General features: G+C 33.8%; 4 protein-coding genes and 1 pseudogene across 7 annotated transcripts; 2 read left to right on the forward strand and 3 right to left on the reverse strand.

Annotated features, from left to right (window-relative positions):
• Positions 1–242: 242 nt before the first annotated feature.
• On the forward strand, positions 243–5,999 carry LOC146910429 (phosphatidate phosphatase PAH1-like). 3 transcript variants are annotated; one of them, XM_085730969.1, is made up of 11 exons: positions 243–401; positions 592–2,134; positions 2,237–2,823; positions 2,921–2,994; positions 3,675–3,759; positions 4,670–4,756; positions 4,901–4,973; positions 5,068–5,111; positions 5,221–5,349; positions 5,448–5,546; positions 5,638–5,999. In XM_085730969.1, the coding sequence occupies exons 2-11, from the start codon at positions 760–762 to the stop codon at positions 5,689–5,691; spliced, it is 2,607 nt and encodes an 868-aa protein (XP_085587095.1). In that variant the 5' UTR covers positions 243–401; positions 592–759; the 3' UTR covers positions 5,692–5,999. The 3 variants fall into 3 exon arrangements, with proteins under 3 accessions (XP_085587095.1, XP_085587096.1, XP_085587097.1); XM_085730970.1 differs by having other exon boundaries at positions 755–2,134; XM_085730971.1 differs by having other exon boundaries at positions 865–2,134.
• Positions 6,000–8,502: 2,503 nt separating this feature from the next.
• LOC146910430 (uncharacterized) lies at positions 8,503–9,764 on the forward strand. Its single transcript, XM_085727917.1, has one exon. The coding sequence runs from the start codon at positions 8,918–8,920 to the stop codon at positions 9,464–9,466; it is 549 nt and encodes a 182-aa protein (XP_085584043.1). The 5' UTR covers positions 8,503–8,917; the 3' UTR covers positions 9,467–9,764.
• A 1,017-nt stretch (positions 9,765–10,781) lies between these two features.
• On the reverse strand, positions 10,782–14,271 carry LOC146910431 (ankyrin repeat-containing protein At5g02620-like). The gene is made up of 3 exons (XM_085727915.1): positions 13,625–14,271; positions 12,439–12,848; positions 10,782–11,829 (listed from the first exon to the last, which is right to left on the reverse strand). The coding sequence occupies exons 1-3, from the start codon at positions 13,914–13,916 to the stop codon at positions 10,969–10,971; spliced, it is 1,563 nt and encodes a 520-aa protein (XP_085584041.1). The 5' UTR covers positions 13,917–14,271; the 3' UTR covers positions 10,782–10,968.
• Positions 14,272–16,267: 1,996 nt separating this feature from the next.
• On the reverse strand, positions 16,268–20,565 carry LOC146910432 (ankyrin repeat-containing protein NPR4-like; annotated as a pseudogene). Its single transcript, XR_015020252.1, has 3 exons — positions 20,499–20,565; positions 20,103–20,346; positions 16,268–19,638 (listed from the first exon to the last, which is right to left on the reverse strand). The product of XR_015020252.1 is annotated as an ankyrin repeat-containing protein NPR4-like (transcript).
• On the reverse strand, positions 20,364–21,432 carry LOC146910433 (large ribosomal subunit protein uL22c). Its single transcript, XM_085727916.1, has 2 exons — positions 21,126–21,432; positions 20,364–20,976 (listed from the first exon to the last, which is right to left on the reverse strand). The coding sequence occupies exons 1-2, from the start codon at positions 21,340–21,342 to the stop codon at positions 20,588–20,590; spliced, it is 606 nt and encodes a 201-aa protein (XP_085584042.1). The 5' UTR covers positions 21,343–21,432; the 3' UTR covers positions 20,364–20,587.
• Positions 21,433–23,345: the final 1,913 nt, after the last annotated feature.

Here is a 23,345-nt window from a genome sequence, read left to right on the forward strand (position 1 = left end):
AGTATATAATTTCCTTTTTCATATCCTTAACCAGTGCCCGGGCACCGGTTAACAAAGGCAGCCATATAAAAGAGTAAAAACTCGACGACGAGTGCCACGAGGTGAGCGGTGTTTATGATTTCGCAATACGCCACAGCAAGGCAACTATAGTTTTGAAAAGACTAAAAAGCCCTGATGAGGTTGAAATTCTGGTATTAGGAATGCAGCGTATATATATTAAATGCTAGCACTTGATTTTGTCTGTTTTATCCAAATTCCATTCCAACCCCTAACTTGTAAGCCCACAACAAAATTCAATTCAATTCAAACTAACTAACACCATTCAAAGCACTGCAAGAAAGAAGAAAGAAACTTCATTGTAGCAATCTTTTTTTGAGCTACCTCATTCGTTTTCTCAATCTGTAAGTTTCCTTCTTCTTCTTTTTTTGCTACATGCTTTTTTATTTCACATTTTCTAACATTAAATATCAATGAATGTGATTTCTTTTCAAATTATTTCAATTTTTTTAAGTTGAATTTGACTTGGTCTAAATTCATTACCATCCTCAAAACGTTACTTAAATCTTTCCTTTTCTTTTCTTTTCTTGCAAGAATTCATAATCACCGTAACTAATCAAGAAATTCAGATAATCGATTCTTGGGTCAAGTTGCTTAGAAAATAACTTACTTACTATTAATTAAAAGTTTCTTCGGTCTTTTTGGTTCTCCCAAAATTCTGGAACTTTTCTATCTTTGACTCTCTGACTACTGAAAGAAAGAATGAATGTGGTGGGAAAATTTGGAACCTTGATAACTAAGGGTGTTTATTCAGTTGCTACCCCTTTTCACCCTTTTGGTGGTGCTGTTGATGTCATTGTTGTTCAGCAACAAGATGGAACTTTTCGGAGCACGCCTTGGTATGTAAGGTTTGGTAAATTTCAAGGTGTTCTCAAAGGTGCCGAGAAGATTGTGAAGATAAATGTTAATGGGGTTGAAGCGAATTTTCATATGTATCTTGATAATTCCGGGGAGGCTTATTTTGTAAAAGAGGTGGATGAGGATGATAAAAGTGTTGACTCAAATGTCCCTGTTGAAGGTGTTACTAACTCTGAGTTTACTTCTGAAGACGGTAGTGTTGAAATTGATATTACTGGTCATAGACTTGATCATAGCGTATCTGATTCGGGGGCAATTCAGTTGACAGGTGAAGATCATTCTTCAGTTTTGCCAGAACTTCAAAAGGTGGAATCCGATGTTGGTCGGACATTTTATGATTTTGAAGATGATCAACCAACAATTGAAGATTCGGCTGATTTGTCAGAATATGGAGAGAATGTTGTGGACTTGCAGGGTTCTAATCCGGAGGTGATCTTGGTTAGCGTTGACGGTCATATATTGACAGCCCCTATCTCAGAATTAGAGCCAACTGAGGAAAATTTGCAGTCACAAATTCCTCAATTTCACTTGGGACCAGGTGAAGGGACTGATTTCTACGAAGGCAATGAGGAGTTTAGTTCTGGTGAAAATGCAAGTGTTGCTGATTATGTTAGTAGGCCGGATGCTTCAACAGCTGATGTTCCATCCAGTATTTATAGCTCTGATATCGGTAATAGTGCTTCCGGGGTCCAGCTCGAAGGTTGCCAAATAGAAAAGGGACCTATTTGTCACACGGAGGAAACTGGCACAGAAGAAGCTGCATCATGCATGAATTCGGAGAGTGTTTTCAAAAGTTGCTTGGACTTAAATGAACTTGCTCAGCAGGATGATTATGGCAATTTACAAGATGAAAGGTCCTCATTGGTGAATCAAAACTCAGTGGAGGAATCTAATGAAAATTGTTCAAATGTTGATGAAAATGCAAAAGAGAGCATTAAACAATTTAGAAATATTGGTGAGTTATCTCCCATCAGTGGTGCTACTTCTTCAGACGACAGTAATTCTACAAATTTAAAATCAGAATTTCAAGGGGTTGATAAAGCTGCATCAGTGGAAGTTGACACTGGTTCTGGCATTCGTTCCGGTACGAATGATGTGGAATGGAATGATAGTAATAGTCAAGAAACCACTGTACTTGAAATTATTAGTGAGGAAGATAATATAACAGCACCTCAGACAGCAACTTCCAATGAGGGGGATCAAAGCCATTTTGGTTTGAGTAAGGACTAAGAATTGTGCTTCAAATTATTTTATCTTTTATTCTATACCTATTATTTGATTAAGCCAATTGTTTATTTGATTTTCTTATTAAATTTTTCAGAATTTGATATCTCACTTTGTGGTCACGAACTTAAGGCGGGTATGGGTTTTATCGCTGCTGCTGAAGTGTTTGAAGCACATCGAATATCTGCTGAGGAATTTAGAGTCTCTGCGCCATCTATAACTAAGAATAAAAATCTTGTTGTGAAGTTCAGAGAGAGTTATCTACCATGGGAAAAGGCCGCCCCTCTTGTTCTTGGAGTGGCGGCATTTGATTTAGACTTACCTGTTGCCCCTGAAGATACAATTCTTGTGGGTCAAGATGATAGGTTGAAGTCCAGCGATGATAATCCTGGACCATCTTCGTCTGGACGTAGGTGGAGACTCTGGCCTCTTGCTTTTCGAAAAGTGAAGACAGCTGAGCACAATAGTGGTGATGAATCAAGTGAGGATATATTTCTAGATTCCGAATCTGATTTGTTTGGCTCTGTTGAGCCATCTCCAACCTCAGGTAGGCTTGAGTCTCCTCGCAAGCAATTTGTTAGGACAAATGTTCCCTCTAATGAGATGATAGCATCATTGAATCTCAAAGATGGTCAAAATATGGTAACATTCAGTTTCTCTACGAGGGTTCTAGGAACACAACAGGTTTGGCATTCATTAAGAATCCAAGTTCCCATATCACTATATATACTTTGGCTGGCCATTTTGCTTATTTCAGGTTGAACTTTTAATTTCATAACAGGTTGATGCTCATATATATTTATGGAAGTGGAACGCAAGAATTGTAATTTCAGATGTGGATGGAACTATTACCAAGTAAGACTACTGACAGTACTTCTTAGGCTATTGACCATTATTTGAACTCGACAAAATGCTGTTTTGCCATTGCTATCGTTCTTTACCTTATCCCTGTTCAACACTTCCGTACTCAATTAACCCCTTATTTTATAAAATGAATCCCAGTTTGGACATACCATGCAAATTTCAGTAATTGTTGATACTTCAAATATTTTACTTCATAAATGAAAATAGGGAAAGGAAATGCAGGTTCTGGTTTGTCTTTTAGTAATCTTATGGATCATTAAAAATAATTTCATTCAGATTGTCAGAGTGAGATGAACCTAAACATTCATCGTTAGTTTGTGTGCATGCTATATAACATTTTCCTAGTGATCCATTGTCTAAATTTTGAAAAGAATTGTTTTCTTCATTATCTTTTTCTGGCCATTTTTGGTGAAGATCAACCAACTAGCATCTACTTTGATTGCATTTGCTGATAGACTAGAAAGACATGTCTTAGTGCAAACTAATCAAAATTAAGAAAATATTTGTTTTTTTCTTAAAAGGCAAATTTGTAAATCACTTATAGTACTAGCACAAGAAGTGCAAGATTCATCATTGTGTAGTTCAAATCCTTACATGCACAAACATATTACATGCACAATGCCTCCTTAAAAATGCACATATTCATATTTTACTTTTTTTTTTGCTTTCAGATCTGATGTTTTGGGGCAGTTCATGCCTTTAGTTGGAAAAGATTGGAACCAGACTGGGGTGGCAAGGCTTTTCTCTGCCATTAAGGTATCTATTTAGTTGTACATTCACATCTAAATTTATTGAGATAGAGTAGTATTGTATATGTCAAACAGTTGATGATGTAAATGGTAGAAGATATTTCGAGGGTCTTTCTATTTAAAGCATCTTGTGTCTTGGTTATGCATTCAAATTTCCTTTGTTGCTACCATTTCATTATGTTTCTGTCACAACGTGCTTCCCAAATTAGGGGTCCAGATTTTCAGTTTTGAGACAAGAAAAGAAGATTCAGTAACCAAACAACTTCTGTTAACTTAATGGTATTCTTTTTTACGGATGAGATGAACTGTAGACTAGAAGTGCTTGTTGCATCTGGAGTGATTTTTGCAAACACTTGGTGAGATCTTATACACATATATACACACACATTAACAGGTTTCCTAGGAACTTAAGCAAGTTCCTTTGAGCTTGGGTTTGAGATTGCTTAGAGAGTGAGCTTAAAGCCTGGTCAAGTCTGGTTTTTGCTTTATGGCAATCACAGTCATAGTTTATGTAAAAGACTAGTTAGATAATGGCTCTTTGCAGCTATATAATATGGCAATCACAGTCACAGTTTATGTAAAAGACTAGTTAGATAATGACTCTTTTGCAGCTATGTAACAGAAATGATATCGACTACATTCATAGTCCTCTTTAATGACTTCACTGCGTTACACATCTTTCCCTGTTTCTATTTGGACACTTAATGCTTGTTTGATTTGGTGCTTTATTTTTTGCTTACCTTCTACACCATTCCTGTAGAATTTAGATTCAACTACATTTAGTGGTTATAGCACTCAACATAACTTTTTCTGTCTGTTTGATATGAAAATGCTTGTTGTTATCATTTTATACCTATTGTTTCATTGAATTTTATCTAAAGATTTTCAAGTCTAATACCAGATCCTGATTTTGTTAGGAAAATGGATACCAGCTACTGTTTTTGAGTGCCCGTGCTATTGTCCAGGCTTATATAACCAGGAACTTTTTGGTTAACCTGAAACAGGTATTTAAACAAATCTGGCTACCTGTAATGCATACTCTTATTTTAAAAAAAGAAAGATAAAATTCTTACATTTTGACAGCCCAGTTATCATTGTTAAAATATTGCATTACCTGATAGGCTGATACCATAACTATATATTTGCAGGATGGAAAAACCTTACCAAAAGGACCTGTTGTTATTTCACCTGATGGATTATTTCCGTCCCTTTACCGAGAAGGTCAGGAACTTTTAATGAGAGAGCAATTAAGGTTGATTTTTATATATATATGCATATCTGACTTGTATAATTTTGTCTTATTTACTTATGGCAGTAATAAAAAGAGCTCCTCATGAGTTCAAGATTGCTTGTCTAGAGGTAATTTCCTAGACACAAATCCTTATATCACTAATGTGCAACTTGAAAGCTCCATTAAAAGGCATTTTCTTACTAACACCATTCATGTTTGGGTAATAATGTTTTGCAGGATATCAAAAGACTTTTCCCTTCTGATTATAACCCATTCTACGCGGGGTTTGGCAATAGAGACACAGATGAACTTAGTTACAGTAAAATAGGAATTCCAAAGGGAAAAATATTTATCATTAACCCTAAGGTCTGCATCTATAATGGATTATTGTTATTTCTGACGGTTAGTATTTTCTTTAGTTCTCACAGGATGTACTAACTAAATATGCTTATGAACACTAATAGGGTGAGGTGGCAATAAGTCATCGTATCGATGCAAAATCTTATACATCACTACACACACTCGTCAATGACATGTTCCCTCCTACGTCTTTGCTTGAACAGGTGAGAAAGCATTTACAAAACAACGGGTACACTAGCTATTTTTGAACTTTCAAAACTAACAAATTTGGTTTGCAATTTTCATTTGTGGCAGGAGGACTTCAACTCTTGGAATTATTGGAGAGTGCCTATGCCAGATATTGATTAGTTCTATGTTCGTTTCAGTTACATTTTTTACACGGATTCTTTGGTATTAGGAAAAATTTAGAGGTTAATGAGTTTGATCCAAATATGTTTTATGATAGAACACTATAGCGTAATTTGATCAATGTAGCCAACCCCACTTAGTGGGATAAGGCTTGGTTGTTGTTGTAATTGTTTGGTATTGGGCGGCTGTCCAAAATGTTAACGGAAATGCTATATGTTCGAACTACTTGGCACAAAATTATGCCTTGCTTGTAAAGTGACTTACTATACTTAAATTCATTAATGACATACACGTTTCTTAGGGATTCACTGTGATATTGCTGCCCTTGATTTGTCAATTTTGGCCTCAAGTTTAACACACCATTCCCAAATAAGAGTTTAACACCTAAAGGCTAAATCAATGTTTTTTCTTTCTTTTCCAAAATCAATTTAAAGGTAAAAGTTAGAAACAAGTATGTATCAGTCAAACGGGAATTCTCAAACCCTTGCATATGAAGAATGCAAAGTCTTATCTTGACGTGTTCTGCCAATTTTAGCTTGTAGTATGAATTTCCATTGGGCTGTGTCTATTTTTAGTTGAACCTGATCCGTTATCGACTTTATGTCCAAGTATTAGTCTAGGGCAAAATCTCTCAGGGTGATATGAGTAAATATAAATTACTAGATTTTTATTACAAATGGACAAAATTAAAATACTAAGTCTTGACAAAAAAATGAAATAGTAAGTACCAAGTCAAGTAACTTTTTTTAAGAGATTAATAATAAGACAAACAGTTCCGATGCAAACTTACTTAAGTAAACTTCTTAACATGTGCAAATTTGCACATGATAGAAAAACCCATTTTTTAATACTTTTAGAGTAAAGATCAACTTCACTAAATTACGTGTATTTGGATGATAGACTACATATTTCAAAGATATTTATGGTTGATTGAAGATAACTTTGTCCTTCCATAAGTGCTTTGTGTTATGCATTTCTTCCATTTGCGTTGAGAACCAAACACTTTAAAAACATCATATATGGACAATTAAGATTAGAATCTTGATCATGTATGTATGATTTATAGTGTAGGCTAACTATTTTTATCCCCACAAGTCACGTTATATTACACGCCTCGCTATTACGTGTATTAGGAGAGAATATGTTTCGATAACACGCCTCGTTATTACGTGTATTGGAAGAGAACATGTTTCACGAGAAAGTTATTCTTAAAATTACAATGTTTGTTTTGGATTCTTCAAAATATTGAATTGTCATAAGACCAAAGATAAACATCATAAGCAAACATTTTTTTTTTTTGAGAGGAACCTCATAAGCAAGCATGTTGATGATTATATTTGGAAGTTTGAGATTTGATTCATTAAAATCAACCTTGACTATAGCTATGCATCATCAGCATTGTTTTACGTAAACCTAATTTTAACCATTAATTTATATTATATTGTTAAAAAGTATTCTCAAAATTTGGAGACCGATTATGTTCTTATGACAAAGTTATCAAGACCCTTGATTGATCTTCAGATTACTAGGGACAATTAAGATTAGAATCTTGATCATGTATCATGCGTGTATGATTATACAGCGTAAGTTAACTCATCTTATCCCCATGATCACATTAACGCCACACCACTATGCGTATTAGGAGAGAACACGTTTTCACGAGAAAGTTAATCTTAAAGTACAATGTATGTTCTGGATTCTTCAAAATTTTAAACTGTTGTATGACCAAAGATCAAAAAAATCCATTCCCTAAAATGTGCCTCTGACCACGCATTTGGACGGTCGAGATTTGATTTATTAACAACAATCTTTGCTATATACATGTATCATCAACATTGCTTACGTAAACCTAATTTTAACCATTAATTTATATTATATGGTTAAAAAAGTATTCTCAAAAACTGTAGACCGGTTATGTTCTTATGCCAAAGTTATGAAGACTATTGACTGATCTCCATATTACATGGGTAAAAGCTATTGTTTTCTTAACTTGCTTCGCACATTCACTCTCACGCATGGTTTGCATTTTCTTCCAGTCTTGTCCTCGTTGTGTTCCCATTGTATTGTGAAATACCATCGAGTTGTATCTAAATAGCAAAATTTGATTAGATGTATGTGTAAAATTATTTTACATTGTCAATGAATACAAATTATTATTTTTAGTTCAGTAACATTAACATGCTAATCTCTGATTAAAGAAAAATAATAAATGATTTCGATATATATATAAAGAAAATAGTATGTTTTGGCTCTTTTAGCCTGATTTTTTTCTTTCTAAAATTATGCTCAATTTTCAATACAAATAACACATATAACAAATAGATAAGAGTAAATCTAAATATTAAAATAAATGTGTAACAAACACATGATATGAGTGTGTGTGTCTATATATATATATATATATGCCATTTTTTTCCCTTTATCATTTAACAACTTTTTCATTAACACATATAACTATCATTATCCCAATTATACCATTAAACATTTTTTTTCTATAATAAAGATTGTTTTTGGTGTCATTAAAAAAAGGAATTTAGATTATATTTTTGGGTTGTTAACCGGTGTCCGTGAGCACTAGTTAAGGAACTAAAAGCAAAAGAAAAGTCAAGTTTTGCATCGAAAAAATACTTTTTTTTAACTTTCAAAAAATAGAATACACAATTTCCAAAACAATATTTCTTTTTATAATTCCTTAACAAGTGCCATTTCCCAAATAATAATAGAGAAATGATATTTGAACAATTTTTCGACAATTTTTGTGACAAATTTTTCTCTTACTCACGTTATGTTTTTACTTTCTTTCTCCCCTGCTTTGGTTTTTGTGTCAATACCTCGTTTTCTTTGTAAAATTTTGGTTATCTCAAAAATTATCATATAAATAGATGTTCAAATAACATAACTCATAATAATATTCATTATAATATCTGCATTTGGAAAAAGGTTTATTTAGACGTATTTAATAAGCCAATAGAATGTAATCCAAATGGTAAAAGAGGAGTATAGTTAACTATAACTTTTTTTTTTCTTTTCAATTTTATAAATTAATTAATTAATAAAAGGTTTTCCTATAAATAGCACACTGTGGCTACATCTTTCCTCACAAATAACATGAAATAATACATAGCCTCTTGGCTCTTTCCCTTTGGAAATTAAGTTCAATCTCCCTTAGCCATATATCCATTTTCACAAAAACACAAATAGAGATCAAAATCATCACCCGCATGAAATGGCCACAAAGAAAGTACCATTGATTCGTGTAGATGAAGACTACATTGACATGATAATGAGTCCTTATGACAAATTATCTCCCCAACAACAAACCAGAGGCTTTGCAAGATCACAGTCTTGCAGGTTTAGGGCTGATTCAAACCCAACCGAATATCAATTCCAACGTTCCACTAAAACAAAGGAACATTGGTCAAAAAAGGGGAAACATGCTAAGAAATCCCTGCTGGTTCAAAAGCTCAACTCTTACAAAGCTTACTTAAAATCTCTGTTTACAAAAACTGCTTGTTCAGCTGATAAGTCCAATGTAGTAGAAGTGAACAAACCAAAATGTCGCCACAATGAGACTGGTAAGAGAAAATCATTTCAGAATTTTTATGATGAAAACAGGAGATCTTCTGCATCTTCATATTTTTCTATCAACTTAGCTGAGAATTATAATAGGCTCAGCGTGAATTCTGAGACTGAGGAAGGTTCAATTGTCGAAGCTATCGCTCATTGTAAACAGTCTCAGCAGGGGAAAGGTTCAAACAAAGACTCACATGAATGATTGATCACAGGGCTTGGTCAAAGTTTGCTTCAACAGTTGCAGTAAGTGGAAAGTAAGAAATGGACAGAAGTTGGCTCAACACAGGGAGGAGTGTGTTCAAGAAGAATGGTTTTTTATTTGAAAAGATAGTTTGTATAATTAATGATGTTTATTGCTGTTATTAATAGAAAAGCTAAAAAATATATTAAAATAATAACATAAGATATCAATGTTAATGTTGAAATTATAATATAATATGTAACAAAAAAAAAGATTATAATATAATATTTTCCAGATTTCTTTCGTTTTTCGAGTTTCATTTGCGTGCAACTCAGAGATTAATATTTCCTTTAAGAGTGCGGAGCAGATTTAAAATTGTTTCTTCCAGATTATAATTTTTGTAAGTATGAAGTAGGGAAGATCATGACAGTTTGCAGTTGCAATATGCCGCAGATCACGGACGATTTGATCTTGATCAGACAGTCTGTGATCTGCAATTACAGAAAATGCAGCAACACGCAATTGCGTTAAAATCTAAACATGCAGATAACTACTTGGACCACATCAATTTGATATTTTATCTTGATTCGTTTGATTGGTCGTGCCTGTACGTTCCATGCTATTATAAGAAAAAATGCCTCTATCATTAGCACAGTGGAATGCAATGACTTCAAAATGATGCACTAACATGACAAAGTTCAAGAAAGAACACCATGACAAAAAAGAGTCATGATATAAGACACCCTTCAAATTTGAAATCGGTGGCCAACGACGACATATAACAGCCACCTCAAAATATCACTTAATTATGTCCCAGATACCCTAATCCCACACTATGACATTAACCCCTTTCCTATGTTTACAAAGTGGTTAATCACTTTGTTTGGTAATGGGTTGGAGCACCATTGTACTCCCTATAATTCTATTTTGCTCACCAAACATAAAACCTTTGGGATCATGGGTATGCCTCTACAAACATTGTAGAGGTTAAATTAACGACACTTAAGTGTCGATAATTATATACAATTGTTTGAAAAATTACAGGTATAAACTTGACAAACAATATCATTTGATAAATGATAGCACCAAGATGCAAAATTAGATGAATAAAATCTCTCTGCCTTTTTTTTTTCTTCTGGATAGTGGTCACAATCACTTATTTGATGTAAGGAATATTACACTCTCTTCTAAAGTTCAAAATCTGTTGTTATTAAAACACCAGATATTTGACAAATTGCAAAGTTGTTGCCAGCCAAGATAGCTTAAGAAAAGAAAATTGTAATACATACGGCAGAGTGCACCAGAAGGTCTGAGTGATGTTCCAATGAGGCTAGTATTGTGAAAATGAGCATGATCCAATACTTCAATGTAAAATGACATATTTACTTATCATTTGGACTATGATTACATTCTTTGCCTGTGTTTTCCAAAGGCGTGCTACAGAGCAGCAAATGCCTTCATCTATGTTAGCATAATTCGACAAAAAGTGGGGGGAGGGTTTATAAGAAAAGATAAAATCAAATTTATATTGCGTACACTGTTTTATACTCATTCTCAGAAGCTGACATCCCTGACATAGTCAATGAATGCCTACTGCTCGTCATTGTTCTTTGACTTCGTAATCTGGAGGCTTCGAGGCGGTGAGCAATCACCCAATAACAGAGAGTTCCTAGAGTAGCTGCCATAATCACTGTTCCTAGAGCTGTGGCTGCAATAGCCAACTCTTTCTGATCCCCAACAACTATGTATGACATTGCAAGGAATGCCACAGAAATTAACACACATGCTATCCACATTAACTTGTTTATAACTGCCGTCATTTGTTTCTTTGCTTCCCTTTCAATAACAACCACCGACGTTTGGACAATCACAACAGCCAATGATATGAAGAGGGCCGTAGAATCAAATATTACGAATATCAAGAATTCAATATTGGGAGCAATATTGGCTTCCCCGGGAGACATTCCAGGAGCAAGATTCTTTGTGTCCTGAGGATACTGGCCTGGGACAGTAAATATGGCCGCGAAAGCAACAGTTGCAATGAGGACAGCAACTACAGTGTTAGAGTTGATTGCATTGTTTAGCCCCTCAGCCTGCATTTTGTTAATTCGCTTTGCTATGCCTTTCATACGTCTCTGTGTTTTAAATGTGTGCTCCAGCTGATTATGAACCCCACTCTTTATGTCACTCACAGTTTGTTTGAGTTCAAGGGCTCTGTTTTTAGAAGGTGACTTGACGGACCTGGCATTTTGAGCTCCACGATCCTGCAAAAATTTGGCGATGTCCAAGCGACCAGTTCTCTCCGCAATATCCAAAGCTGTTTCTCCAGATTTATTAATAACATCAGTGTCTATTTCTTTGCACTCTAGTAGCTTCTGAACAATCTGCAAGAATAGCACAAGAATCCTTAGATTAGTTTGCATACTGTGGTTACAGGATGCTAGGACCTAATAAACTGCTCAAGCTACTCAACCAGAATTTAAACACGGGACTACTACAAAGTACAAACAGTTGAGGGTATTAAAATTTGGCAGGAATGTAAGACTTATTTATAAATAAAAAACACTACACTTTCTATCAACTATTACATTTACACCATACATTTAACAGACAAGAGTAACCTCAGATTTACAATTCTAGTAACATACATACAGTGCACACTGTACAGCCACCACAAGTGCTGAAAAACTTCAAAAGTTCATACCTCTTGTATATACTAGGCACGGCACACAGGTATGAATTTCTTTTAAATGTTCTTTCACTTTTTGAAGTAATAAAAGGTTTTAACACAGATCTGTTTGTTAATATATTATATAAAAGCAGATATTTTCTGAAGTATCAAAGAACAATAGTATTTTTTGGCTAAAAAGAATATTGAGTTTATAGTGTTCAAGTTTAAGGTCTTGGAAGATGAAGAACTCTATAGTCCAATGTCTAGTAGGAAAGAACACAAGTTCAGTGCTTCATAAGAAAAAAAAAGAGATTTTTTAAACCTGCAGACGACCCTTCCGGGTTGTTATATGAAGTGCAGTGTTTCCCTTGGCATCCACCATATTAGCAAAAGACGGGTTCAGTTTCAAAAGCTCATCCACTACCTCCAGATTTTGTCCTTTAACTGCCATATGGAGTGCTGTTTGCCCCTTCTTATCAACTCTCATTGCAATTTCAGGTTCACTGCCAAGCAGGGCCTTGATGACCTCCACGTGGCCATTTCTTGCAGCAGAATGAAATGCAGTTTTTCCGTTGCTTTTCGCAATAGTTACAACGCTACTACTTTTCTCTAAGAGAAAATTTACAATTTCAATATGTCCTTGTGACACAGCTGTGTGCAGTGCAGTAGTGTTTGTCAGATCAACCGTCATTGAAATTTCAGGAAATGCCTCCGTGAGGACCTTCAATATTTCTACAAACCAGAAAAGGAGAAAATGACTCAGACAGATTCCAAAGACTAAATTGATCATAACTCATTAGTTTATAATTGTGTGATCAATAAAATAAGGGTCTATAAGAAATCAAGAAAACTGAAAGATAAATATTGGCAAATTTGGAAACAAGAGGTCAAATCATACACAAATAATACATAACCATTAATGGGTATTAATTCAAGACATAACCAAATTCGTTGCCATATTGAGCAAAGAATTGATATAACCATTCATCATAATTTAGACAAGCCTATGTTTGGTTCCACATTTGGAGCCACCAGAATTGATTATGGAGGTGTAAAGTTGATTTTGACATGTTTCGTTGCTCTCAAGTATAATTGATAAGTTAGGATTTGTAGCTTTTGAGTCTATATGATGTTTTTACACCGAAAATTATTGTTCAACTAACTTGTACGTAAATGTACTAAATCATAAATTACTTTACATTCAACTAACTTTTAAGTAAAATCAATTCATTCAAAATCAATTTTTGTCACCGCATAACTAAACATACACTAAATCAGCTTAAAAGTTCAGTCAAATGGGTTTATCGAACACTCTAAGGCCTACTCATACAGGAGAGCAATGATGTACTAGTATGGACCAAGACACAATCAAGGTTTTAAACTAGGGTTGCTATTTGTGGTTACATTAATTGGTGTCTATTCAAAACCATGGATACAATAATATACTATTATAGTAATAAAAGATCTAACACCTAAGTATTGCAGACAATTAAAGTTAACAAACATACCCAAGTTTCCATTTTTAGCAGCAACATGAAATGCATCAAATCCATTTCTAGCTTTCAAGCTAGCCAACCCAATATCATGATATTTGATCAATTCCTTGACTATATCAAGATGACCATTTTCAGCAGCAATATATAAAGCAGTTTCACTTGAGTTATTTTGCTTTGAAAACAACTCCTTTAATTCTTCCCCTTGATTCTCAGAGATGATTTCCAACACCAATTCCAAATTTCCAACTCGAATCGCCGAGTGCAGGTGTGAATCACCCCTTAAACCTGTCAATTGTTTCTTCATCTTCTCTTAGAAAAAGTCCCAAGTTATCAAGTTCACATTTTTCTCAAAACATAATCAAGTTACTATTAAGATATTGATTGAAAAGATCAATATTTATGAAAAAAATCTAAGAAACTATAAGGGAACTGAAACCGTAGTGGATGTTTTTTTTTTTTGTTGTTGTTGTTAAAGTGGTGTTGTTATGTTCCTAAGATCTAGAAAGTGAAGAATTAAGAACCATAAATGATCCAATTACTGGAAGCATAATCAATATGGTTCATAGAGAGAGAGGGAGAGCAATGAATGAATGAATGAATGAAGGAGGAAGTGTTGGTAACGTGAAAAACGAAATGGGAGCAAAAGTCAGGTTTTTGGTAAGTTTGGTAAATGTTCCAAGTGTCTTCTATTATTGTTACAGAGGTCCCATTTTGTTAGGTATTTTCCACTGAGTACGACCGAGATGATGACGTTTGCGTCTATATGTAAGTAAGCTCAAGTTCCGTCTCCCTTTTCGCTATGTTTTCATCTATATGTCCTTTAGGTGAGATTCACTTTCTATCATTCATAAATTAATTAATTTTTATCATGAGATCAATAAAATAAATCTATCGTTAGAATAGATTAATTTGCGCATAGTGTAAGATGATTTATTTGTGCAAATTAGACCAAGCTTCACTACTATTTGTTCATGAAAAAAACATAATCATATTTTCATATTTCATTATACTCAAAGGGTTTTAACTTTTAAGTAGTAATAATACTAGTAGATTGCATAAAATAAGCTTTACTCGTTCGGTAATGATTTGTAATAACGAGTCAAATATTAAATCATATTAACGGCAACGGAATTTGACCAAAATAGTCCCGAAAAAGACAATTTATGTATAGAGGATGGTAAGTGATGGTGTATACGTAAGTTGCTAAATATGTTTTCCCCGTACAGCCGCCCTAGAAGAATCAAGACAATGTTCTACGATCCAGACGGACGGTCTTGTTCTTGTTGTCATATAATCCAATATACCTGCGGAGCAATAATAATATACTATACAGATTCCTTTCAAAAGACTAATATATACAAATGAGACACAGCCAGCTGGCCACCACCCCATAAACATATATGATTTTTTTTTTTTTTTGAATAACATATATGAATTTATTGTTGAACTCTTGTAGATCTTTGAATAAGTTTATCATCTTAAACATTTCGCTCTTATATGGACTATCACAAAGTTATATTAATCTCGGTCCATACTTCTCATACTTTGTATGTATTCCTCATATTGGCTCGTTCTTGACCCATTCTCCTATTATTTTTCTATTAAAACTTGATATCCAATTCAATATCGACTAATTTGAGAGATCAATATCCCTATCCACTAGCGGGGATCAATTGAAGTCAAAATTAAGTTCAACACCAAAGTTGTTAGCACCCGAAAAATTTGAATTAAGATTTTGAGAGGAACACACTCTGAAGTTTCAAACCTACACCACCAGTCTACTCTTCTATATTATCTGAAATGAAAATATAAAATTCTAACTCGATCTTTCACCTTAGAATACAGAAAGAGCATCATTATTTCTCGTGAAACCCAAATTCACGAATGCATCACGAATTAACTTGCAACCGTTATATTTTCTTTTACGCAATACATGCGTGGATGGATGAAAATTAGAGATTTTGCTACACTACATATTTGCATTGTCGTGATGTTATTCACGATATACAACATTTCCGATAAACAACACCCGACTTTGAGCACAACACCCGTCCAGGCCGTTGATGTTTCTTACCGGAACAATAGTCTTCATCAAATGATGATTATAATTCATGTAAGTCGTGCAACTTCAACACTGGGCTAAATAATAGAATGCAATGGCCAATGGAGACTAATTAATTTGCATTTTTAAAATATCAAGTTAAATTTACACAGCTTATATCAATCATCCATGTTTAATGCTAAAACTAAAAGGCAAAACAGCTCCCTGGAATTATAGGTATTGAAACTTCTAAGGTTAAATGATCATTTGCTTTGCTCTCGAAAGAATGCATGAGCATTGCTATTTAGTAAGATGTCATCCTTTAAGGGAATCAATATCTGTTGCAGTTAAAAAATGACAGTTACAAACAGTTTTCAATTTAGGCCATTGGATTTTTATCGAATGGTCTAAATCCAAAAGACCAACACGTTTTAATTTATGAATGTTTTTTACCAATTTAATTTATTATTGTTAATCACACAAAGTATATTAAGATATTTGTTTTTTTTAGAGGTGCCACTGCACCTTTCCGGTTCTTAGATGCTCTGCTACCGGATGGGGGAATGAGGATTGAGGAGGTGATTAAAAAAGAGCAAATAATTAAAAGAGATATATAAAAAATTAGATGATGTTGAGATATGTAGTGGAAGTTGAATCCAAAATAATAGACACACTCATTGCTGTAGGTGTTGGGGTTTTTGAGATTGAGACCACCACCCCACTGCAACTTCCTCGTTTCTTCTTACTCATCATTCTCAATCACTTTCACTTTGAAAACATACTTATCCAATATATAACTGTCTCCTTGTTCACACTTGTCCTCTACTAACCCGTCTTTGGTTTCCCTGTTTGACCGTCTTGCATGTAAAGATTTGTCAAATTACGATTCAAGATATACAGAACTTGCTAAAATATTTAAATATTCAGTACATTAAAACATTTTTGCAATTTTTTTTAATTGCAAAAGTAATGATACAATTTTTTGAACCACAAGAAGTCCCACAACTCTTAAAGCACAACTCATGAGCATAGATAACACAAAAGCTCCACTCTGATGTCTTGTTACATCTTTGTGAATGTTTGGTTTTGAGGAACGGAAAAAAATATTCACATTAATAACCAAAGATCGGCTACATGGATCAAATTATACTATAATACTATATCATAAATTATATTTCGATGTATATCATTAGTCTCTAAATCTTTATTATTCCATCCGTTTTAAAATGAATCTCGTTTTAGCAAAAAAAAGTTGTTTCAAAATGAATGTCACTTTCAGTTTTCAATGCAATAATAACTTTTTCTTTTCAATTATACCCTTCAATTAATACTATATACACTACTTCCAAAGTATTATTTTTTCTCAACCAATAGTTGATTATGATAATTTGGTAAAATAACGTTTCTCTTTCTTTTAATTAATGCATTTCTTAATATGTGTATAAAAATCTTAAACGATATTCATTTTGAAACGTAGGGAGTAATAATTTATCTTATAGCATTTGTAGGTCTTTCTCTACCTCTATTGATCTAATTATATTTTATCTTATCTTATAGCATTTGTATGTCTTCTATCCGAATGTCCAAACCTCCTAAGTCTATTTTTCACCATCTTGTATACTATATGTGCTACTCCAGCTCTTTCTAATGTTGTCATTTCTAATTGTATACCTTTTAGTTTTACCTCACGGTCAAGGTAACATCCTCATATTTGCTACATTTATTTTATTCTTGTGTTGGTTTTTAGCTATCCAACACTATGTCTAATACAATATCGTTGGTCTTACATGTCCGATAAAAAATTTCTTCAACTTAAACGGTACTTTCGTGTCACATAAAATACCTAAGATTTTCTCAATTTCAACTACCCTATTTAAATACGATTATTTACATCTTTTCTATTTTTCATCATTTTATACTATTGACCCAAGATATAAGATTTTTTAAAATGAATTATTATTTTAGTTACTAAAAGTGAGTTAAATGTAATGACTTAATGTAGTTTATTTTGGTTATACTTAAACAAAAATTATTAATAGTAAAAAACATGTTTGCAGTAAAAAAAATACATATTCTAACTTCAAGATAGAATTCTAGATAAAATCAATTCCAATCGATATCACTCAAACAAGTCAAATTCAATTTTTTTTTTTTATCATGAAATCACTTAATTTTCCCTGTCGTGAAATCAAACACCACTCCGATGAAAGTGTTCGTAGAGCGGGAATAAACCTTTCCTCCCTAACCACACACCGCAACCTTGCACTCATGGCTTTCCGATGACATATGAACTAACTACCAGTCCACCAAATCAGAACAGGTCTGGCAAAAAGGGTTATGAGGATTGAGTTCTGAACCAAATGAAGTAGTAACACATCCAATATCCTGTCAGATTTGAGATATTTGTAATTACTAATAGAATTTTTCTTTATCTAGGTGGTCTTTGTTTAATCTCATCATGGAGTGCACTTATATTGCAAGAGATAACAAATGCTTGTAGAGGCACAGCGGCAGCAAGGTTTTTAGCGGTGCAGATCAGGGTGGCAGGACAGCACGTCAAGAGCGGCACAGAGGCTTGTGTAGCAACTAGCAACTGCCTTCTGAGACTGTTTGGGACTGATATCCTAAGAAAATCTCGCTCGATGTACTTAGCATGATTTCCTTTTACGAGATTATCAAAACCGAATCTCGATCATTCAAACATTCCATTTCCAGATGTAATCTAAATATGCATGGAACTAGAGGTCTCCATTTCTAAAAGTGGAGAGAATCCAGATTCGTCGGAAAAATTACTTCAAGAATTGCAAGAATGTCAAGTGTATTTCAGTTGAGAACCAGTTTTGACAAAAATCACGCATGGTAGACAATTGAAAAGAACCAATCAAATGCATTATTGTATTGGTGCTTTAAATTTTGGTAATACTATGCATTTTTTACATGGAAAAAATTCCCAGATAAATTATGGCGATGTATTTAACAAAAATAAATAGGTGGATTCTAGGGTAAAGGGTCAATTAAGTCCATCACCAGTGGACCAGAACAAAAAAACCATTAGATTCAATCAACGGTCAAGATTTATAGAAAATAAAAGTGAAACCATTATGGGAAATTGTAAATGTTCTCACTTTTATTTTCAATAAATCTTGACCGCTGATTGAACCTAATGGTATTTTTGTTTTGGTCTACTGGTGAGGGACTTGATTGATCCCTCGCCCTAGAATCCAGTAAATAATAATGATATTAAAATGGAAATTGAAGAGAAAATGGGTATGTTTGACCCATAAATTAACACATCTACTCTACTTCGTGAAAAATGCTTTCACATCTCTCATAGTAAATTGATGCTTTTGGTGTGTATATTGCTTAAGCTATTCATACTTTTTGAACTACACAAATGAATGATATTTCAATCATTCCATCAGAGTAAAAAATAAAGAGGTACTTGCATTATATATATATATATATATATATATATAATCCCATTCCCTTTTGTGTATGTGAATATGGAATCGTTCTTCAATGTTAATATATGCATAGATGACTGTTTAAAGTTGAGCAGCAAAGACATTAATTACCTCTACCCTCTTCTTCCTGGTGGCTACATGTTGCAATGCAGTGTTTCGAAACTTGTCAGGAAGCATGATACTTGCAACATCAGCAGCAAGAAGCAACTTCACCACTTCACAACTAACTCCTTTGACCGCCATATAAAGTGGAGATTGTCCTTTCTTATCAGTCCTTCGAGCAAGCTGCACGTCCTTCCCTAGCAATATCCTGACAACATCAACATATCCTTGGCATGAAGCTGAATGGAGTGCATTCTTTCCATTGGATCTAGCTAATTCTAACTGACTAGGATCGCATGATAGTAGTTCAACAACATATGTTTGCTCTCTTGTAAGGGCAGATACAAGAGGAGTTGCATTTGACTGTGCAAATGTCTTGATTAGCTCTGGATCATGGTCTAGCAGCAACTGCACAACATCTGCCACAATTCACAACAATATATAATAACAGTGTCTACAAAGAACAACTAATTATCAATATCAATATCAAAATCAAAATCATAACCTGACTGTTTGTATAAACAACTTAATTAAGCGCCTATTATATAAGTGCTTAGATAAGCATTTTCCATAACGAAAAAATAAAATAAAGTTAAATTATTTTCATATAATTTATAAACTGAAGTCATAAGCTATCCTAAAGAGCATATGGAAATAAGCTGAAAACAGTTTATAGGTGTGTCACAAGTCGTATGTATAAGCTTTCCCAAATAGTCTCACACTAGGTTATGTCAATAGATAGGTTCAAATAATCTAATCCAAACAGGCCAATAGCACTAAAGCAATCACAATTATAACTTTTTTTTGGGTAGAAATAATCACAATTATAACTAACATTGAAGAAATGTTTCTGATATATACAAAAGTATTTTTATATTTATACCTCGGTGACCTTCGGTTTGCTGCAATATGCAAGGAGCAGTCTCTTTAGTAGCGTAAGGAAGGAGCTCTTAGACGACATCAAAACGTCCTTTCTCAGCAGCGGTAAACAGAGCGGTTGCACTCAACCCATTGACCTCATTGAGAATGGATGATCTTATATCTGTGAGCTTCAACATCAAACTCAACGCCACTGAATGTTCCCATCATTTGATCATCAATTAATTGAATTAATTTCAAAATAAGTACTCCATAACAAAATAAATTAATTTCAAATACCAATACCAAAACATTTCATTATAGAATTAAGTTGAATGTTCAAACAGTTCTACATAGTACACTTATAAGATTCACAAAATATTCCTGTAGAAGTCAAAATGCAGAAAATTAATTGAACTACACATTATCAAAATGCAGAAAATTCCATCAAATGTAATGATAGGAGGAGATTCATAATACAGATACATATACTTTTTGGCTCAAATAGGATCAAGAGGAACTTGCTTCGACAACAGACTCAGCAGGTAAACCTTTAACTGTGATAGTAATATGACAAGTACGCTTTAGAATCCGGTTAGCACGACCTTGAGCTCGTGGTCTTGTTCTTTTCATAGTTCTGCCTTCGTTAACCTCAGCTTTACTAATAACTAAACTTGATTTGCTTAAACCCAGGTTATTGCTTGCATTAGCTCCAGCAGAGAACACAATCTTAAGAATGGTTTCGCAGGCTCGATAAGGCATGAGTTCCAATATCATAAGTGTTTCTTCGTATGGACGTCCGCGAATTGTGTCGATGACTCTTCGAGCTTTGTCAGCAGACATACGAATGTGTTTCCCTACAGCAACGGCTTCTGCATACGATTTATTGGTCTCCTGAACTGCATTAAATTAAAATGTCTGTTAATTTATTTGTCATCATATCCATCTAACTAAACAGATTAATTACTACATTAACACCAAAGTTTGATTAAAATATTGAATAGAATATAGTAAAAAGCATAAATACAAGAAGAGAGTAAAAGAGTACCTCCGAATTGGGAAGTGGAAACGTGACAAGCGAAAGGGTTGTTGTTGCTGTTGTTATTGGGAGTAACCGTTTTGAGGGAAATGCCATTGAAAGAGGAGGAGGAGGAGGGTATTTTGGGGAATTTGAGTAGGTTGGGGCGGGATTGAAATTGAGAAGAAAGTAGGTTATCGCGAAGAGGAGGAGGAGGAAGGTTAATGGCGGTTAAAGAAAGAGCCATTGGAGGAAATTGGGAAGAAGGAAGAAGATGAATGAAACGCTGAACGAACACAGTGTACACTTCAACTTTCTCAGCGATAAGATTGGAATTGGATGGATAAATGAAGTGTAGCTTTTTATTTTTTATTTTTTAGGGGAAATGAAGGGTAGTTTTTTATACTTTTGGCTCAATTACATTTTTGATTCCTCCATTTTCACTGATTCATAAAATTATTCCTTTTTTTTTTAAAAAAAAATACCCACATATTATGACCTTTAAAAACTCAATTTAAATATAATATATCATCATTTTTAAGTTAAAAAAAAATATGAAAAAGAAATTAAAACTGTGTGATTTTAAAATAGGACGACCAATTTTTAAGCATTTTTTTTATATAAATAAAATTGTCTCAAAAAATAAATTATTCTTTTAAGTTTTTTTTAAGGATTCTTCTAAGTTTTATGTCCTCAATTTTTCATCATATTCATTTTTGTTTAAGGCTTAAACATGTGTTTGGTTGTGCAATAGATAGAGTTGATTTTGATAGAATTGATTTTAGTTAAAATTAATTTTGAGTAAAAGTGATTTGTGTTTGAACTCATTTAGCTATTAATTTAAAAATAAAATGGGATTCATACAAAAAAAAAAACATCAAATAAATTTTGAATGTACCATAAACAACAACGAAGTTAGAGTAAATGTCATGAAGGAGTCAATATAAAGATTTAAAAAAAAAGATATTTATATGATAAAATTGAGAATTGAATATAATTTTAATCTCTATACAATTATATTTCTTTATAACTATTGAAGAGATTGAAAGAGTCAAAATAAGACGAATAAATTTATCGATCAAGGGATTATTTTCTAACATTATTTTTTTCTTACTTTTTGGTAAATAGATTTGTTTGAGATGGCTAAATATACATTATTGAAGTAACTTAAAATAAAGGCTAAACTACAGTTTTGACCCCCTAAGTTAGTCAATGTTGCGATTTTGATCCCCTAATAAACAAAATGAATATTTTGCCCCTTTGCAATTGTGACCTTTTGATCAATTTTGACCAAGTCAACCACTATGTGGCATGCCATGTGTCTATTTATTAAATTAAAAAAAATAAAATTGCCACATAATTATTTAAGAAATTAATTAAATAAATAAAAAATAAAATAAAAAACAAGAAAATTATGAATCTTCATCATAATTTAGGGGGCCAACACACGCTATCTTCATCGTCATCTTCTCCATTGATCATGGACAACCACCGCATCACCCGTGGAACCACGTTCCTCACCAACCACCTCCGCCACGACCCACCAACCACACCATCAATCCTCCACCACCACGCTTGCCTCAGCTACTCTCCTCTCGATCTCTCCGAATCAAATCCAACAACATTCGACACCTTCGCGATGCGGAAGCTCTTAGACGACCACAATTTGGAAGATCGCGGCTGGCTATTTGGTCGGACTATTCAACAGCCGGGAAGTCGACGGGAGGGTGTTTGTGAATCCTGATTATAATCAGTCCATGGAGCAACAGAGGGAGATGACCATGAAACGAATTGCGTATTTGTTGGATCGTGGTGTGTTTCGTGGGTGGCTTACTGGTGATGGCCCACAAGAAGAGTTGAGGAAGTTGGCTCTTCACGAGATTATTGGAATGTATGATCATTCTCTTGCTGTCAAACCCTCAAACGAAACTAATCACCAATCTTACTCTTCCTCTTTCTTTGTTTCAATTCAAACAGTGATAGAGATGATTTATGGGTTTCAAAGAAAGAGATAATGATATTTGAAGCTTTTCAATTTCGTAGATGCAGGAGAATGATTGGAAAGAAACATTGTATCTTTTGAATTGAAGCTATTCATTTTCTTCAACCCTACTCTAATTTGAAGACCCAATAATGTTTAAATGCATATGGTTCTTAATTTTGAAGAGGCACATAGGATGATTTTTATTTTGAAGGGTTGATGAACTATGAAGATGATGACGATGATGATTTTGTTTTGAAGGATGAAGA

Source organism: Medicago sativa, chromosome 7 (assembly GCF_051527215.1).
Source record: "Medicago sativa cultivar Bolivia chromosome 7, Bolivia_mono, whole genome shotgun sequence".
NCBI lineage: Eukaryota > Viridiplantae > Streptophyta > Magnoliopsida > Fabales > Fabaceae > Medicago > Medicago sativa.

Coding starts and splice junctions, on each gene's coding strand:
- LOC146910429 (XM_085730969.1), top strand. CDS start 760: ATGAATGTGGTGGGAAAATTTGGAACCTTGATAACTAAGGGTGTTTAT. Junction 2,135..2,236: donor TCAAAGCCATTTTGGTTTGA/GTAAGGACTAAG, acceptor TAAATTTTTCAG/AATTTGATATCTCACTTTGT. Junction 3,760..4,669: donor GGCTTTTCTCTGCCATTAAG/GTATCTATTTAG, acceptor TGATTTTGTTAG/GAAAATGGATACCAGCTACT.
- LOC146910430 (XM_085727917.1), top strand. CDS start 8,918: ATGGCCACAAAGAAAGTACCATTGATTCGTGTAGATGAAGACTACATT.
- LOC146910431 (XM_085727915.1), bottom strand. CDS start 13,916: ATGAAGAAACAATTGACAGGTTTAAGGGGTGATTCACACCTGCACTCG. Junction 12,849..13,624: donor TGCTAAAAATGGAAACTTGG/GTATGTTTGTTA, acceptor TCTGGTTTGTAG/AAATATTGAAGGTCCTCACG. Junction 11,830..12,438: donor CCCGGAAGGGTCGTCTGCAG/GTTTAAAAAATC, acceptor CTATTCTTGCAG/ATTGTTCAGAAGCTACTAGA.
- LOC146910433 (XM_085727916.1), bottom strand. CDS start 21,342: ATGGCTCTTTCTTTAACCGCCATTAACCTTCCTCCTCCTCCTCTTCGC. Junction 20,977..21,125: donor TTCCACTTCCCAATTCGGAG/GTACTCTTTTAC, acceptor AATTTAATGCAG/TTCAGGAGACCAATAAATCG.